Source organism: Neurospora tetraspora, assembly GCF_033439725.1.
Source record: "Neurospora tetraspora strain CBS 560.94 chromosome Unknown B0H65scaffold_4, whole genome shotgun sequence".
Taxonomy (NCBI): domain Eukaryota; kingdom Fungi; phylum Ascomycota; class Sordariomycetes; order Sordariales; family Sordariaceae; genus Neurospora; species Neurospora tetraspora.
This window is the reverse complement of record NW_026944386.1, coordinates 672442-689294: the sequence shown is the minus strand read 5'-3', so window position 1 is coordinate 689294 and position 16853 is coordinate 672442. Positions and strand designations below refer to the sequence as shown.

The 16853-nt window shown below is 52.2% G+C and overlaps 5 protein-coding genes across 5 annotated transcripts; 3 read left to right on the top strand and 2 right to left on the bottom strand.

Annotated features, from left to right (window-relative positions):
- Positions 1 to 813: 813 nt before the first annotated feature.
- B0H65DRAFT_508559 (uncharacterized protein) lies at positions 814 to 2435 on the bottom strand (the record flags this gene model as incomplete). Its single annotated transcript, XM_062828233.1, has 3 exons — positions 814 to 1347; positions 1418 to 2146; positions 2265 to 2435. The coding sequence occupies 3 exons, from the start codon at positions 2433 to 2435 to the stop codon at positions 814 to 816; spliced, it is 1434 nt and encodes a 477-aa protein (XP_062681325.1).
- A 2428-nt stretch (positions 2436 to 4863) lies between these two features.
- B0H65DRAFT_573008 (uncharacterized protein) lies at positions 4864 to 5601 on the top strand (the record flags this gene model as incomplete). The annotated part of the gene is made up of 1 exon (XM_062830530.1): positions 4864 to 5601. One exon carries the CDS (start codon positions 4864 to 4866, stop codon positions 5599 to 5601), a length of 738 nt encoding a protein of 245 aa, XP_062681324.1.
- Positions 5602 to 8449: 2848 nt separating this feature from the next.
- On the top strand, positions 8450 to 9160 carry B0H65DRAFT_425361 (uncharacterized protein; the record flags this gene model as incomplete). The annotated part of the gene is made up of 1 exon (XM_062824571.1): positions 8450 to 9160. The coding sequence occupies one exon, from the start codon at positions 8450 to 8452 to the stop codon at positions 9158 to 9160; it is 711 nt and encodes a 236-aa protein (XP_062681323.1).
- A 436-nt stretch (positions 9161 to 9596) lies between these two features.
- Positions 9597 to 10616, bottom strand: B0H65DRAFT_426429 (uncharacterized protein; the record flags this gene model as incomplete). The annotated part of the gene is made up of 2 exons (XM_062824632.1): positions 9597 to 10076; positions 10179 to 10616. The coding sequence occupies 2 exons, from the start codon at positions 10614 to 10616 to the stop codon at positions 9597 to 9599; spliced, it is 918 nt and encodes a 305-aa protein (XP_062681322.1).
- A 920-nt stretch (positions 10617 to 11536) lies between these two features.
- On the top strand, positions 11537 to 16372 carry B0H65DRAFT_183259 (uncharacterized protein). The gene is made up of 3 exons (XM_062821534.1): positions 11537 to 11559; positions 11623 to 13066; positions 13147 to 16372. The coding sequence occupies exons 2-3, from the start codon at positions 11832 to 11834 to the stop codon at positions 16259 to 16261; spliced, it is 4350 nt and encodes a 1449-aa protein (XP_062681321.1). The 5' UTR covers positions 11537 to 11559; positions 11623 to 11831; the 3' UTR covers positions 16262 to 16372.
- The last annotated feature ends 481 nt before the right edge of the window (positions 16373 to 16853 follow it).

Genomic DNA, 16853 nt, shown 5'->3' with positions numbered 1-16853 from the left:
CGAATTTGACAAGTGCCAACTGGGTCAATCCCCCGATCCTGTGGTGTAGGTATGCCATCACTGACGTTGACACACATATTCACATGAGGGGAAGGGCATTAAACCCGGTCGTCAGATGTGATGTGATAGGGCTGTTGTAGTCGGCATCATCTTTCCCGAGTTGACGGATGGGTGTCGCGTGCGCAAATGGTGGTTGGTTGGTTGGTCGGCTGGTCACTATCCGACGGCCAACATGGCTCGTTCACAGCAGAACCAAATTGGTGGTTGTAGACATAATTTGAAGTTGTCTAGATATAATTCCTTTCGAACCGTCTATGAGGGCGCTCATATATATCGATAAGAAAAGGGCGATATCGCAATATGACCGAGAAACGGGAGGAGAGCCGGAGGAGGGGAAATGAACCGTGAAGAATTAAAGGCCATGGCGAGCTGAGCTGAGGATGGGCCGCGGATAAGACTCGCTAACATCCATTCAGCGTTTTGACTGGCGATTCTGTTAGTATCTGTTAGCGCAAGCCCACTAGGCCCCATGTTTCGGCATGAGCGGACCGTCCGCCAAGCTTCACGCGTCCTCCGTCAAAAGTCTTCCCTTCTTTTTAAGACTTCTCAAAACGACTCATCGCAGCAAGCAACGTCGACAAGTTCTACGACAGCGACAGCGCGGATTCGAAACTGAAAATACCCGATCTGGCAGGATCACAGCATTCATGACTCCTTCATCCACATCAACTTGTCAGCACTAATTATCCCCACCCAGCAACAATGAGAAGTTAGCATCACCCGCCAACCTACCAGAGGTCGACATCATCCACCTTAACGGCCCGCCGCAAAGTCCTTATCCAACTGCTCCTGGAACTTGATCCACTGGCCCTTGAGCTTGTACGCCGCAGTCCAGTAGTTCCCCTTGGGGTCCTTGCCCAGGATGACAAAGCCATCACACGGCTTGACCGGCCCGTGGTTTTCCTGCACATACGAAGGCCGGCACTGCCCATTCTTCGCCTGCTTGCGAGCTAGCGAAAAGTCGACCTCGAACAGGTTCGCCTTGGACCAGTTGGTAAAGCCGATCTGGTACATGCCACCATCACCGAAGATGATGATGGGCAGACCGGTGTTCGATGTTCGCACCGTGTTGTAGTACGCCATGTGCTGCTGCCGAGTGCCCTGCTCGTTGATCGCCCGGTGGACCTGGCGTGCTACCCAGCTCAACGGCTTAGTCGACACGTCCCCGGCAGTGACCAGCACGTTACCCCAGCCGAAAGCGTTGCCGACATATGGGGCCTCGGAGGCATATGGGATCAGGTCGCCTTCAAACGCCTTACGGAGGGACATGGCAATCGATCCGGCAACCTACAAAAGTCAGCATCAATCTGGTCCACGGCATCGGATCAAACCTAATCCACCACATCGGAAAACTTACAGTTCGCTGGGGGTCCATATTCATGGACTCAACCACGCATCTCATGATCCACGCCGTAATGACGTCGTTCTCGGTCAGGAACACCTTGTTTGGGTCTTCACCCTTCTCGACCGCCTCGGCCCGCAACTCCTCCAGCGCCTTCTCATATTGTGGCCTCCAGTAACTCTCCGGGATGCACACCATGCCGTTGTCTTTTGCTCGCAGGACCATGTCAACACCATATCCGAGACCCCATTTGAGGATACCGCCCAGTCCGACACGTCGGTTGTTGAGGACATGCTCCTCGGTAGCCACAGCTGAACCCGTGGCAAGAGGGTTAAACGGGTCCCCATCGATGCCACACGGCGTGAGGACCTCGTTCCCCCTACCATGGAGGATCAACTGCCACGCATCCACCACATATTGTAGGCCGAGCGTATCGAAGGTGACGTGCTGCCATTGGAGGACGACAACAGTTTTATCGGTAAATGAGTTGACGCGCAGGCCGAGGACGGGCTTATCTTCGGTGAGGTAGTCGGTGATGCCGTTGGGTGTATAGCCGGCTTCCCAGGCCAGATCAGCCAGCAGGTCAGGGTCGCCGACAACGCAGGGACGGGCGCTTGGGACGGGGATCTTGGAGGCGGCTGGGTGAGCCGAGGCAGGCATGCCGTGGTCGACGTGAACATAGTTGATTGCCGGGCGCTCGGCCGTGAACTTCTGGGGAATGTGCCATTCGGTTTTGCCTGCGGCCTGTGTGTAACGGTCATGTCAGCAAAGATCATCGGGGGAGGGTGCCATTGCCAAGTGTGGTGGTTCCTACGTTCTTCCTCAACCGACCTCCCAGCCTCTGCCACCCATCTCACTTCACCAGGCTCTCAAGCGACGTCTTCAGCTTCTCCGGATCCAACACCTCGTCAAACACCATGGACACAGCCACGTTGCACTTCTGCACCAGCACGCTGCTCTCAAAAAAGTGGAGCGGCAGCACCCGATCGGTCGGGTCCAGCGGCGCCATAGCCGCCTTACGTCCAAAGAACATGGTTATATCTACCGAAATTCGACGATTGACTGAAGGAATGTGTGTGAGATGTCGAGTTCTCGTTTGTCACTCCTTTCTTTTTTCCTGCTTCGAATAAAGAGAACAAAAGGCCCGGGGAAAATGTTGGTCATCGAGTCAATGTATTGCCATCTCTCGAGGGCCCTGGACCTTCTTATCTCACAAGCCCGAATGGGGACAGACTCCCAGTGAACTCCGAGCTGCCATTGAGAGCCAATGCATCACCCAATGCACTCTGCGAGGCATAAGGACATTACCGTCTCATCTGTCAGATTCCAGGGTAGCATTCTGCCCAGATGAGGGTTAGATGTCAGAGTCCCAGCCACTTGACCACACCAGAAAATCTGACATCATCTTCTTCTTCTTCCCCCGCCCCCGGTTCGTCTTCCGGTCCCGGGGCCCTATCGGCCTGGCCGGGACAAGATTAACAGTACGTTACCGTTCCCCGGCTTCTTCCTCCCCGTTCGGCCCTGGCCACGACAATCCCAACGCAGCGCGCGGCGTGGCTGCCCTTTTTGCGAACAACGGTGCGTTCGGGAATGGCTTGGTCGAGGTAACTGCGGTGACGACGTTGACAAGGTGCCGTATGAGGACCCGTTCGGGCTTCCCATTGGCGACATGTTTGGGGCTTCAATGTCAACGGTACTACATAACCCATATCGGTTGTAACGCAGTGTACATAGTACGACATTTAATTCCAGAAAAAGGCAACAGACTCAACTACGGTAACTTGGCCCGACGGAATGGAAAGGGGTGGTTACACGGTTGCACGGTTGTTTCGCACGTGGAAGAGCCGTTGAACCGCAATTGCCGTAATGTTTATTGGTTCGGTTAACGGTTGGGAATGGAATCCTTTAGGAAAGTGTGTGATGAGGAGACTGTTTGTCGATTAATGTAAACTCCAGAAACCGTGCTGCCGTGGGAAGCGAGAATGGAAGTGGAAGCCTGGACTGAGGTGGAGCACTGCCCTGAGCTCCTCTGCAGCAAAACAGGAAGCAAAACTTATCGAGGACACTCATGAAAAGGACGGCCTTCTCCCACTCTGATATCCATATAATCGATAAGTCTCTGGTTTAATATGACTAAACTATTCGTCCGTCAAATTTCAATCCAATCCTTTCATCACAGGTAAAAAGATCCAACATGTCTCGAGCATGGGTAGCAAAATCAAGACATCGGGCGAGCCAACCCCGGCCCGCTATGATGAACCCGCTCCAAGCCCACTAACAATTTCCGCCGCGCCGTCCGTTAACGGTTTGCTTCCGGGCAGGCAGGCATCACCCTGTTACGATTCAGCCCTATTTTGATCATCCTTAACTGCTGATCGGAAATGAAGCCATTCACAACCCAACCTCGAGAAATCTGTTCGACACATTAGAAGATGTCAGATGCAATATGTTGACTCTGTGATTTGAATTACAAGTTACCGAACACCAAAACATCTCCCTCTCCGTGCGGAAAATGCCCCTGTGTGATGCATCACCTAGTGGACGATACCTCTACCTAGAGGTAGGTAGGTGGTGACGTGACACCATGACGACGGGCCGTCCCTTGCCTTTGTCTTGCAATGTTGTACGGGTGTGGCTGCCACATGGAGCCAACAAACATCTATCTGCTTTTGAAGAAAACTAGGCCAATTCTTTTCTTTACTTCTTTTTCTTCCTTTTTTTTTTTTTGGGCCATCCAATAACTTATAGGATCCATTGCGCCGACGACACCTGAGAGCAGAATTCTCGAAAGCGAGGTGGAAAGGCGCCCTTTCGTCGGATTCTGACTAGAATTTGCTGGAATGCTGGATAATATGATGGAAAGGTGAAGGAAGGCTGGAATGAAAGGGGAGAGATGAAGGAAGATAGCTCATGATCAAAGACATCAATCAGATGATGCTCATTTGATGGCAAGAGACGGATCAAATATACTGCTTTTCGAGATGTCTGGGCTTGTTTCCATTTCAGGAGAATGGAAATTCGGACTTGGTGGTTTGGTGCGAGCGACCTTTTACCTGCCGAACGTGGTGGCAGCAACCCACCAAACTCCCAACAACAAAACGAAACCGAACTACAAGAATTTGACGGGATACATGCTTGTTTGTCAGCGGTTTAACAAAAACTACAGCCGCTTTCTTCCATTTACCTGCAATGTTCCCTCTTTCACTCCTCTTTCCCCCGTGTTCTATTTCCAAGATGAAGGTAGAGAGGTACTTATTATCTAACCTTCTCGAACTCTCACTTGAAAGATCATGCACATTCTAGTCTAGTATTCCCGCGACAGTCAGCGCTGACATTGAGAATGGAATGTATTTAAATTGCTGCCATCCTTCCAGCCCGTCATCCCACTCTGCTTTTCTTTCTTTCTTTCGCGCCTCAGCATATCATCACGCAAGTTTGATCGCTAGGTAGTCAAAACCAACATGGCCAGCCACAACGATAACAACAATTTATCATCGGTCCAAGCTTCACTCTATGAACTGAGTCAGCAAGTCTTGACGGTGCAGCAAAATATCCGAGTCCTCGGTCAAGATCTTCAAGAGTCGAGGAACAGCGGACAGCAGGAGATTGCGACTCCTGACCTGGACTCTAGCCCCCCAGCTGCCGCCGCCCATGACAACATGGAGGTAGTCGAGCTGGAGAGCACACAGGAAGAACCGGTCGAGCGGGAGAGCAGGATGCAGACAGAAGAACCGGTCGAGGTGGTGGTGGATAACGCCACCCAGCTTTCCAGAGTGATGATGGACGCAATTAGCGGACTGTACGATTGCGTCAGCAGTATCGACATCCCCCCCGAGTTTGTCTTCAGCGCGCTCGTGGGCCTTTACCACACCCCCAGGGACAGGCGCATGTTGAGAAGATGGGAGGACTTTCAACGACACGGGGTGCTCGAATTCAGCTATTGCTTGCATGGTATCCTCTACTGGGGACACGATGATGATCATTCACACCGAAATTTGCGTGTAGCCGACGGAACATGTTATTGTAGGCCGAATTTGGGATTGGAACGAGTGAATAATGCCCCGATTAACCGGTCCACGAGGTGCATCCGGGTGAAGAGAGATGGGCGGAAAGATGCAGATGGGAATATAGATGGGAAGTTGTGCTTTTCTTGGGGGAAGAGGGTGGGACCTTGCCAGGATTTGACCAAGTGGGAGTAATTGCATGGTCTTTACGAGATCAAATTGGTTTCCGGAGTGTTGATGGAAAACAAGAGAAGGATGGAAGATGGACGGATAGGATCAGATGGCAGACAGAGCCGCAACAAGGACGGATTGTCGGGGCCGGATAAAAACGACACAATCAGAGCAGTGAATTGACCTGAGCATGATCTCGGCTGCCTGGAATTTGAGTTGCTCCTTCCCGTTCACTCTTCTCCCACTTTCCCTCTCTCTACCTGTGATGACTAAACTTCCCACTGCAGTGCATGACCCCGCCATGAAGAGGACTCGTGATTACCACAAGCCCGTGGATTGTGCTGGATGACCTTTCCTGGATTCGTGCATCTCGGCTCGGCGCGGCAGTTTGCGGGTTTTACGTACATACCTCTCTGCCTCCGCCCTCCAGGAATAATGCACCCGACGGTCGTCATCAACCAAATATGCAAAACTCCAAGGTCCGAAAAATCTGCACCACCGAGGACGCGCATGCGTCTGATATGGTGGTTCTCTTGCGTCCGTGACGGTCCGCCGGGTGCCCCAACTGGTTGACTCATACAATACATACCACTGCATCAAGATTATTTCGTCCCTACCTACACTGCTACATAAACCCTTCCCCCCCCACGATTCCCTCTGTTCCCCTCTTTCTTCTCGCCCATCAATTTGACTCTCTCCCATCCTTCAACTTAACAATCATCGAGCACACCCATCTCGACCACATCATCTGCGACCACGTCAACATGGAAAACCACGAACCACCTAATGACCTCGCCGGAACGGCCAAACCCGTCCAGGACCCAAAGGACGACCTCGAGGTCCATAGGGCGAGAGATTTTCCCCATTTCCCTGCCGATAATGTAAGATGGATCACGAAAGATGGGAATGATGATGTGTGTATTGTAGCTAACTGCTAGTGAAGGGAGCCAACAATATAGCTGGCCATCCCAAACATGGTCCCGAGTGCTACACACGGAAAGGGCTCGTGGGCGTGTGCCGAGACTGCATAATAAAGGCCCTGCGGCAGGGAGAATCGGCGATCCGTGCCGTAAACGCCCAGAATCTTCGCACAGATAATCGCGTGCAAGAACCTTCAAACCAGCCATCATCGAGCCGTCCGGACCAGTCTACCTACCTAGGCACCTCTACGAACGTCAACGTGATTCCCCCGACCAACATGCAGTTAGTCGAAGAGGTCGAAGAGGTCGAAGAAGACGAGTGCCCGGGTCTAAAAGGCGATATTCCGGACCTGGAATCTAAGGCGTCAAACAGATTCGATAAGGCGTTTGACACTATCACCGACAAACCGGACCACACGGAAGCGTGGAAAAAGGATGGACAGCTGACCGAGGCCGAGGTTATGGCCATACTTACTTATGTAAATGTAAGTTATGGGTCAAAACAAGTGGAGGTGATGGATTTCGAGGAGACGTATGAAAATAAGTATGTTGAGAAGTTGCGCCTTGAGCAATTGAGGATCGACAAGGCCAGCGCCGCATTCGAAGCCGCTGAGCTCCGCGCTCAGGAGGAGCGGTGGAAGCTACTGAAGTGGTGGGCGAAGCAGTTGCCAGGAATCCCGGGCAACAGTGAAGGTTGGAACCTTTTGAGCTGTGGGCAATTGGATGACATCTTGGCCTACTGTGCGAAGGAGAGGAAACGATTTGAGAAGGTGCAGGAAAACCTGGAGGAAGACATGGAGAAGCAGAGGAAGAGGAAGGGTGAGAAGAGGGAGTGCCGTATGCGAATCCGTTACCGCTTGCCAGATGGGACAAGCGGAATCATGACCATGAGCAAATTTTGGGCCTTCTATGCCATTAAGCTCCGCGCTCTGGACGAGAGGGAGGAAGAGTTGAAGAAGCTGCTGGAGGAGAAAGAGAAGGAGGAGAAGGATGAGGAGGAGGAGGTGGAGGAGGAGGTGGAGGGGAAGGATTTGGACACCAACACCAACACCAACAACGCGCAACACACGCAAGCGAACAAGAAGGATGAGATGGTGCCCGAGCCCGATTCTGCGACGCCACACAATTCTAGGCCAAAAGAACTGAAGCTGGGGGTAATGATCCCGGACACTAATGACGATAGGAGTACTGCGACGTGGAGAATTCCGCCCCTCTATGCCGCTAGGCTCCGTGTTCTGGAGGAGCGGAGGAAGAGGCTCGATGAGCCGAACAAGGAGTGCCGTACACTCAACCGGTGCCCCACGCTAGATTTTGCGATAAGGTATCTAATACGCACGTGGCAATTTCAGGCTTACTGGCCGGACTATGCGAACCTCTGGCCGGAATTGTATGCCTATATTCTCGGTTCCTCTTCCTGCGGAGCCAACTCTGACATCGACGCATCAAGCAGCAACGACACACGTTGCCTAAGACACGGCCAAGCGATCCACGAGGATGGAGAAACACCCAGGCCTGACTCTACGACGGTACCTTATCCTGGACCCCTTCGGGTATCGCACGAACATCGTCACCGTTTTTTCCGTGCTGCGGATGAGCTGGAGAAAAGGCTGAATGCGGAGAAGGAAATGAGGGAGTCGGAGAAGGCGGAGAATGAAGAAGATGAAGAAGAAGAGGAGGAGGAGGACGACGACGACGAGGACGAGGAAGAGGACGAGGAAGAGGAGGAGGACGACGAGGAGGACGAGGAGGAGGATGAGGAGGACAAGGAAGAGGGGGAGGAGGAGGAGTGGGAGGATCCAGATGGTTTGTCTTCATGCAAAGCCAGTTCCGACATTAACGGCATGGAGGTATCGAGCAGCGACATCGATAACCTAGGACACGGGCAAGCGATCACACCCAAGCCCGATTCTACAACGGTACCACATTCTAGGACAGCCGAACAGGAGTACCGCATGACATTCTTGTCCATCCCGGACATTAATGTAGCTTGGGCACGCATAGCCTCGGAGCAATTACTCCTTGACAAAGAGCGGGCCTCACTTACACATAGGGCCCGCTATCTGGAGGAGGTGAAGAAAGAGCTGTATGGGGAGAAGGAGGTGGAGGAGTTGAAGAAGGAGGAGAAAGAAGAAGAAGACGAAGGGGAGGATCCGTGGAGAAACCATCCAGAGCCTGTGAAAACACACGCTGGGCAAGACGAGAGCCCGATTTGGACACCTCGACGGGGGTGGAGAAACCATCCAGAGCTTGTAGAAACACAGGCTGGGCAAGAGGAGGACCTAACACCTCGACGGCAGCAAGGGGAAAAGATTGCTTATCACTACAAAATGCCAGGCTGGACTTACCACCATCCCTCACCAGCTTGGTACTCTCACCATTATCCTCAGACGGGCTGGACCTACTACGATCCCATGCCGTCTTGGTCTTACTACGATCTTCATGCGGATAAGATCTCTTTCTACTATCCCTCCCCCCATTTGTCTGTCCACAATCCCTCGCAGACTTGGTACTATTACGATACTACGATGGGCTGGACCTACTGCGATCACGCGCAAGCTTGGGAATTTCTGCATCCTGCGCCGTATGCGCCTCACGTCTGCCCGGAGAACTCGCCAGATTGGACTCTTTACCGTGTCTTCCAGTGTCTGACTTTTGTTGTTTAGAGCTTTTGGATGCTAGGATGAGGCGAAGTCATGCTCGTCGCGGCTTGAAGCGTCTCCTGTCTTATTTCGCATCAAGTTGTGATCTTGGGGGACGCTTCGAGTTCTGACGTGCGATTGTTCGTTTGGTGTTGCTTGCATGCCCATTGCGACTTGGTGTCAGTCCGCAGAAGTTACGGCAATGCATCCGGCGCTGGTGGCGAGTTGGGTAAGGGAAAATCTGCATTTCAGTCTTTGCTTGGAAAGAGGATGCGTTGGATATCTACACTTGGAAAATGTCAGCAGAAAGGAGGTACACGAAAGATGTCCCCCGCCGAACGGTTTCCCTGTCGAGAACGGGTGAAGGATCACATGCCTCGCTCTGGGAGTTATGTACCTGAGTAAATAGCCGGAATGAGACTCATAACACATTGATCCCCGGTTCCCATAGCCGGCAAGTTTATTTCCAGTGCAATCCCACTTCCCAGCAGTACGGGTCGCGGCGGTGCCCGATCTGCTGTCCAAATCGGAACGCGAGTTTGCCGCCATCGCGCTCCGACCGCTTGACCCGGATACACTGGGCGGCATAATTGATCAAACCGGGCAGAGCATCGCCACGTCTGCAGAAGCATTTTCCCCTAGCCACGTCTGGGTGCTTATGCCCTCTGTAGAAGATGCCGTATAAGCAGTACTCGAACTCGAGCATCCCCTCCTTTTGATACTCTCTCCATTGCAACCGCCTTCTCGTAGCATTTTCATCCAACCACCGTGCATGCACCCCTTCGATGGCCAGGAAGATCCACGGGATGCTGATCTCCGATTCACGACTGAGGAGTTTGTCAACGGCGTCAATCCCGTCCCAAACAGCTAGGTCGAGAACGGTCTCCTCGTCTCGCTTGCCTCCCTCCCCCCAGGGTCCAAAATCATCTTCATCTGAGTCCTCATCGCCATCGCCATCTTTCTTGCTCTCCTTCTCCTCTGGCTGCTGCTGCTGCTGCTGCTGCTGCTGCTGCTGCTGTTTAACCCGCTTCTCAGCAACGACCTCAACATCTGAATCCGCCCCATCTTCCCCAGGGGCATCCATCTCAGCGGCAGATCTACTTCGTTTACGACCATGTGCATTCAAGTCCCCATCCACTGTGCCCCCAGCCTCGGCGACCACCTTCTCGATCACCATCCCCTTCGCCGCCTCCTTCTCGATAAGTTGCGATACCGAACTGGGTGTGCCGCGCCCTTTAGCATTGCCGGGGAGTGCCAAACTGACGCCGCTGGAGGTAGCTTCCCTTGCGCAGCTGACGCATGAAAACGATGTTCCCTCCCTCTCGCCCTGGAGGTGGTTCTGGCTCTGGCCTTGGCTTTGGTTTTTCTTCAGCTCTGCTAGGTCCGATTTAATAGCTTGGAGGTCGGAATTTAAGGAGTGGAGGAGCTGTTTGATTTCCGAGAGGTCGGACATCGAGTTGGCGGCCATTTGGGGTGGCATTTCAAATTCTTTGATGGCTTAATAATAGTGACTTGATGAGGAGATGTCGAAAGTTGGGAGGAGGTGCAAAGGGAGGTGCAGAGGGAGCGGAGGTGCAGAGGGAAGGAAGGTTTTGCACTGCAGACATGCACTAACAGATTATGTAGGGAAGGTGTTAGGCCTAACAATTCTTTTGCGGGGCAAAATGGAGTGGCAGGGCCATGCATTAAGATGCTGATAGTGAAACTGAAGTTTTGTATGGGGATACACGCCAATTTTGTTAACTTACTAACAGAACTTGCAAGCGGCCGTTCTCAGGTTCTCGAGCTTCCAAACACCAATTCTCATTGGCAGTCGCAACCGACACTACCAATTTTCCTGTATTTGAGCCAGATCCAGCTGGGCATTCCCTCTCTTCCCTCTTCAACCTCCTATCGACTTGGTTCGCCTTGTCTTTGTTTTTACTCTCCCTCGATCTCCTCTCCCCAGACGGAGGCTTCTCACCTCCGGGCCATCTGGCTCCGACCCCGTCGACGGCACCGGCCCCAGATCCATCGGTCCCCAAAATCACGGCCCCACCAAAGCCGACACACCTCTCGATCCAGGTCCCGCCGTCCCGGTCCCGGTCCCGGTCGCGTCCACGCCCACCGCCGTAATAGGCATCAACATGACCACCACCACCAAGCAGTCTGTGATGACGATAGCTGAAAAAGGCACCCTCATCTCCACGGTTATTTCATTTGCCGGTCTTCTTTTCCTTTCTCATATGTTCTTTCCATCGGTCTTCCCGATGAACTTTGTCACGGATCTGACCACCAGATATGATCCACCAATCGATGGCGTTGGCGGGGGGTCATGGCATTGCTTACTTTTATGTCCACTCAGAACAGCCGAAATAATGAGGCTGTGATGAGGCCTCCCCTCATTTGACGCTTTTTCTTTCTCGGCTTGGTACCTGAGCTACGTGTGTAATGCCCAACGTTCTCTGCCCGATACAATGTTGACTGACATCTCTTCTGCTGTCAAGACAACCAAATCGTATTGAGGCGGGAGGCTCTGCCAGGCGCTCCTCTCTCTCACTACTCCTCGACTTGTTGCTGCGTGTTTCTGTCCACTCCTCTTTGTCAGACATCTCATTCTCCGCCCGACACTGGGAACCTCCCGATCCCGAACGCCGTTATCGATGCAAACGCCTATTAGTCGACAAGAGTTGTTCTCGTCAACGAGTCGAGCACGATGGCTGCACCAGCGGGAACAGGCAATGAGCGGACCCATTCCCGTCCTACAAGCCGGAACGACTTCGAGATTGTGATAATCTGTGCACTTCCCCGCGAAATGGACGCCGTTGAGTTGCTCGTCGATGAATTTTGGACGAATGGGGCCGATCAAACTCAATACGGCAGGGCTCCGAGCGACTCGAACACATACGAGCTAGCGCGGATCGGAAAGTTCAACGTAGTCCTCGTTGTCCTGCCCAGCATGGGAAAAGTTGAGGCAACCGCGGCAGCCACCGGTGTCGCTGCAAGTTACCCGAATATCTCCCTAGTCCTCGTGGTCGGTGTTTGTGGCGGCATGCCTTTCGCCAACGTCGGAGGGGAACGCGAGGAAATAGTCCTTGGGGATGTGGTCATCAGCAGCACTCTGAATCAATACGACTTTGGAAGACAGCTACCGGATCGTTTTCTCAGCAGAAGCGAAGTCGAGCATACGTTCGGCAGGCCGAACAGGGATCTTCGGGGCCTGCTCAAGAGCTTGGAGAAGATGAGAACCCGCAATGAGTTTCAGAGACAGGCAGCCGACAACCTGATGAAGCTTCAGGAGCTCAGCGGCGGCCTCTCCCGATATGCATACCCAGGAACAGACAAGGACAGACTATTCGAAGCTTCATATGAGCACAAACATCACCGCCCTGCGTCAGGGTGCCTTACTTGCGCGCAAGGATCGATATGCGAGTTATCATGGGAAATTCCCTGTGATAATGTTGGGTGTGACGCCAGATATCTGGTTCAAAGAAAGAGATGCGGTCAACCCAATCATCCCATGTTCTTCATAGGGCGCATGGGGTCAGCCGATGCTGTTGTCCGCTCTGCCAAACACCGCGATACTTATGCCGAAAAGGGCATCATCGCCTTAGAGATGGAAGGTGCAGGGGTATGGGATGTGTTACCTTGCCTCGTCATCAAAGGCGTGTGTGATTACGCAGACAGCCACAAGAACAAAGCGTGGCAGGGATATGCTGCGGCCAGCGCTGCGTCGGTGGCGAAGGCATTTCTGAACCGCTACCAAGGGGCTGGAAAGATTTCCAGGAATGGAAGTGAGCACCAAACAATTCCAACTCCCGCACCCTTCCTGAATGCTCCATTTCAGCCTGACGATGACTTCGTCGAACGGGATGAGATCATGTCATGGCTGCAAACCGAGTTAAACAACAAGGGAGGCCGTGCTGCACTTGTTGGCTTCGGGGGCGTAGGGTATGTGATGTCATGATCCCAAAGTGCATTCTAGCTAACTCCTTTGTGAGAAGAACAGGAGCTAATTCAGTGGTAACCAGAAAATCACGACTCGTCATCCGATACGCGCGTAACATTCAGAAAACCTCTCCCCAAACATACCTTCTCTGGGTATACGCCGGCACCCAAGCATTGTTCATCGGATCGTTTCGCGAAATTGCACAAGAACTGAGCCTGGATGGCTGGGATGATGTCAAAGCTGATGTCCTACGGCTGGTGCTCAACTGGCTACGTTCTGGCAACCGACAATGGCTGATGATTCTCGACAACGCCGATGATATCAACGTTTTCGACCCAAAACCAGACGAACGCAAAGACTCAGATAGTACGACCGCTTCTTCGACAGCATTAAAGCCGCTCGACTTCCTCCACCGATGCCAAAATGGGAATATTCTGATCACGTCACGAAGCGAGAAAGTCGTCAAGCGTCTCGGGGTGGGGTTGCATTTTCGGCGAGTTGAACCAATGTTCAAAGGCCAGGCGAGGCAGCTGTTACGGCATAAACTAGCTACGCTGGAAGATGAAAGCGGGGAAGAGAACCTGGTTGACGCTCTCGACTGCATTCCCCTCGCTATTACTCAGGCAGCGGCATATATCAACCATCTTGCATCGACGGGAAGGACGTCCGTCCGCGTGTACTTGGAGCAGTTCCGCGAGAGCGAGAATAACCAGGCAGTTCTTCTCAACCACTTCCCCGAAGACGAAGCTTCAGGTCCGGTGTTCACGACGTGGATAATCACATACGAACATATACGGAAAGAACGGCCGTCAGCCTCCGACCTGTTGTCATTGCTGAGTTTCTTCTATCACCGCGGAATTCCGGAATGGGTACTTGAGAGGTACTATGAAGACTTTGAGACCTATCATCCACATACCAAACCACCCGAAGATTGTTTGGACCCGCTGGCAGAAGACGTAGCAATGTTGTGCAGCTATTCGCTTGTCACGGTAGTACCCATGATTGATAACCGGGACAATCAACAACCAAGCTCCCGTTCACTTCAAATGCATGCTTTAGTACATACTTGTACTCGCCACTGGGTTAGGTCAAAGGATGCCAATGGGAAGTGGCTAGGCCCCTTCATTCACCTCTTGGACAAAGAGCATCCGGACATTGCGTGGGATTTTGCAGAACTTTCTAAGCATTGGGCAATATGCTGCGACCTGTCCCCCCACGTCGATTCTTTGGTTGAATCAGATGGGCTTGATGGTCTCGATGAAATGCATACAGTCAGATTAGTCGAGTTGCTCCAGCATGCAGGAGATTACAGTCATGTAGTCGGTACGCTGGAGAGATCGGAACGGTTGTTGATAAAGGCGCTGAAATTAGCTGAAACAAGGCTTTGCAAAGCACATGAAGCTACATACAGTGTCGTCAGTAGAATACTACGGTCAACTCAGCATAGCACAAAATTTGAGGACACGGTTGTATCTGCGGCAAATCGGTTGTTCACGGGGCAGTTGGACATGCTCACAGCCCCTGCCGACAACTTGACTGCTCTAAAAAGCTATTGGAAGCGGGAGGCAACTGAGGTGCTTATACTAGACGCGAACGAGCACACCGATGAGCATAAACAGGCTCTCCTGTTACTAGTACCTCTACAGGAGATGAAGGAATCAAGCCCGAATGTTCCTGTTGAACGTGTGGTTGGTCACATGGTGCGTTTTATCTCCGACGCCCCGTCCTGTGACTTTACGTCCATAATTTTCAGACTTGTGGAGGTGATCATTGATGTCCTGGGGTATATTAGAAGATATCCAGAGCAGGAGGCTTTATACCGTGCCTTTCTAGAGCGGCGAATGCGCTTACCTGACGAGGGTTGGGATACATTGAATTTGGGCACCGAAGAACAGATTGTAGACTGTCTCAGCCGCGACTTGATAAAGCAAGACAAGTTTGAAGGAGCTGAAACGTTGCTGCGAAAAATGCACTCGGAATATACTCCAGGGGAAGTTGAGCCAGAACAAGCCGCAGAAGGAGGTGATTACAGGTACTTGCGTACGCTCGGCAAGGTATTATTTTACAGAGGAAAATTCGAAGAAGCCGAGAAAATATTCCGCGAGAAGCTCGAAATCCACGCCCGTAATGAACTGGACTTTGCGGAACCCTCTACATGCTCTGTGGTGGAGATTGGGTACGATCGATGGCTTGGTTATACGCTCGCTTCACAAGGCAAGCATGGCGAGGCATCGGATTGCTTTCGCCAAATCCTCCAATGGAGCAAACAGCTACAGCTTCTAGAGCACCCCGATACACTGAACATCTACGAGGACCTTGTGAACAATCTTATGGCCCTGGAAGAATACGGAGAGGCAGAAGATATACTGAAGCAGTGCATCGAGCTTATGGAGAGAAAATTCACGAACCAAGTGGACAGGGGGTACAGACTCCTGCTCAAACCATGCAAAGTTCTGAGGGCACAAGGCAAAGAAGGAGATGAAGAGTATTATAATTATCAAGACCAGCTCGCCGAACTTGAGGGCTGGGACGCATCTGACTCAGATGAGGATGGGTCGTGCGAGGAACCAAATGGCGGCAGCGAACATTCCCTAGACGGAAGCCAAGCAGCCATCGAGAATGGACATTCAGACAAGGCCCAATCGGACCCTATAACCGCCGGTAACACTTCCGGACCTTTACTACCAAGAGAAATGGCGAAAGAGATTGACATCAGTAATCCCGAGCCAGTTTCTGATCGCATAGATTTGCCGCGGCAAGAAGACGAGCTTCATCAGGCGGAGAATCTTAAGCGATTCGACAAGCTGTTGTTGGATGACGATAACAACATGCGTATACCTCTAACGATAGCCTGCGACGATGAAGAGGCAGGATCAGTCGATGGTCTGAGTTGTACAAATGCCCCCGATGGCGCCCAGGTTCAGACCGAGGCAGGCGATGCGTTGAGCCACACCCTGCGGGAAGCGGATGAGCCACCAATGGACTTTTGGATCAACTCAGTCTGGAGCCAAATGGAGGTTGGCGGTTACGGAGGTATATTCCAGGACGAGCCAGTCAATATGGATCTCCCCTTCACTTCCGAGACAATGGAATCGGATGCCGCAAAACGAAAACGGAGGGACACCAGAGACTCGGTTGTTACGAGTGGGAGCACGTCCCAAGAGCAGCCGAGTCGAAAGGTCATGCGAACAGAGTAACGGATACAATGCTTGGTCTGGCCGGCGTCGACGGCAGAAAGCATGAACAATGATATACCATTTCGTGGCTCGGTCCAGAATGATTCTTCACGGAGGGGAGGGGGGGGGGCACATAGGAATGGAGGGATCTGGTACAGCCGAGGCGGTCGAGAACAGCTTGAGAATACCTAGTTGTTGTGACGCTTGTACCCATACATCTTCGAACGATCTGGGGAGATTCGTCAAAAGAACGGCGGAGAAGAGGGAAAAGAGGTTGCGGACTGGAGGTTGGCTGGCGTGCTTACATGAACGGGCGTGATGCGATGGACAGAAAGCTGAACATGTGGGCGCCACGTTCCTGAGTTATTCCAATTGGTTGGCATATTCTTTATTGCTGTGTTTCCTTTCCAGGATTTTTGTCGCTGTTGTTCTTCTCTCTTTATCTTCTTTTTGTTCTTCTGTTTCCGATGTTCAGGCTTATCCTTATTTCGTAGGTACGTAGCACACCTCAAGTCATCTTTCGATTTCACGTCTCCTAAAGCAATAGTCATGTTCATTTTGATGGGGAATAACTTTGATTTCGTACACTCTATGTCCGTACACTTAGAACACG

What these genes read in the sequence shown, in the direction of transcription:
- B0H65DRAFT_183259 (XM_062821534.1), top strand. Translation starts at nt 11,832, where the DNA reads ATGGCTGCACCAGCGGGAACAGGCAATGAGCGGACCCATTCCCGTCCT. An exon ending in GTTGGCTTCGGGGGCGTAGG is followed by an intron (nt 13,067 to 13,146) that starts GTATGTGATGTC and finishes AGTGGTAACCAG; the next exon opens with AAAATCACGACTCGTCATCC.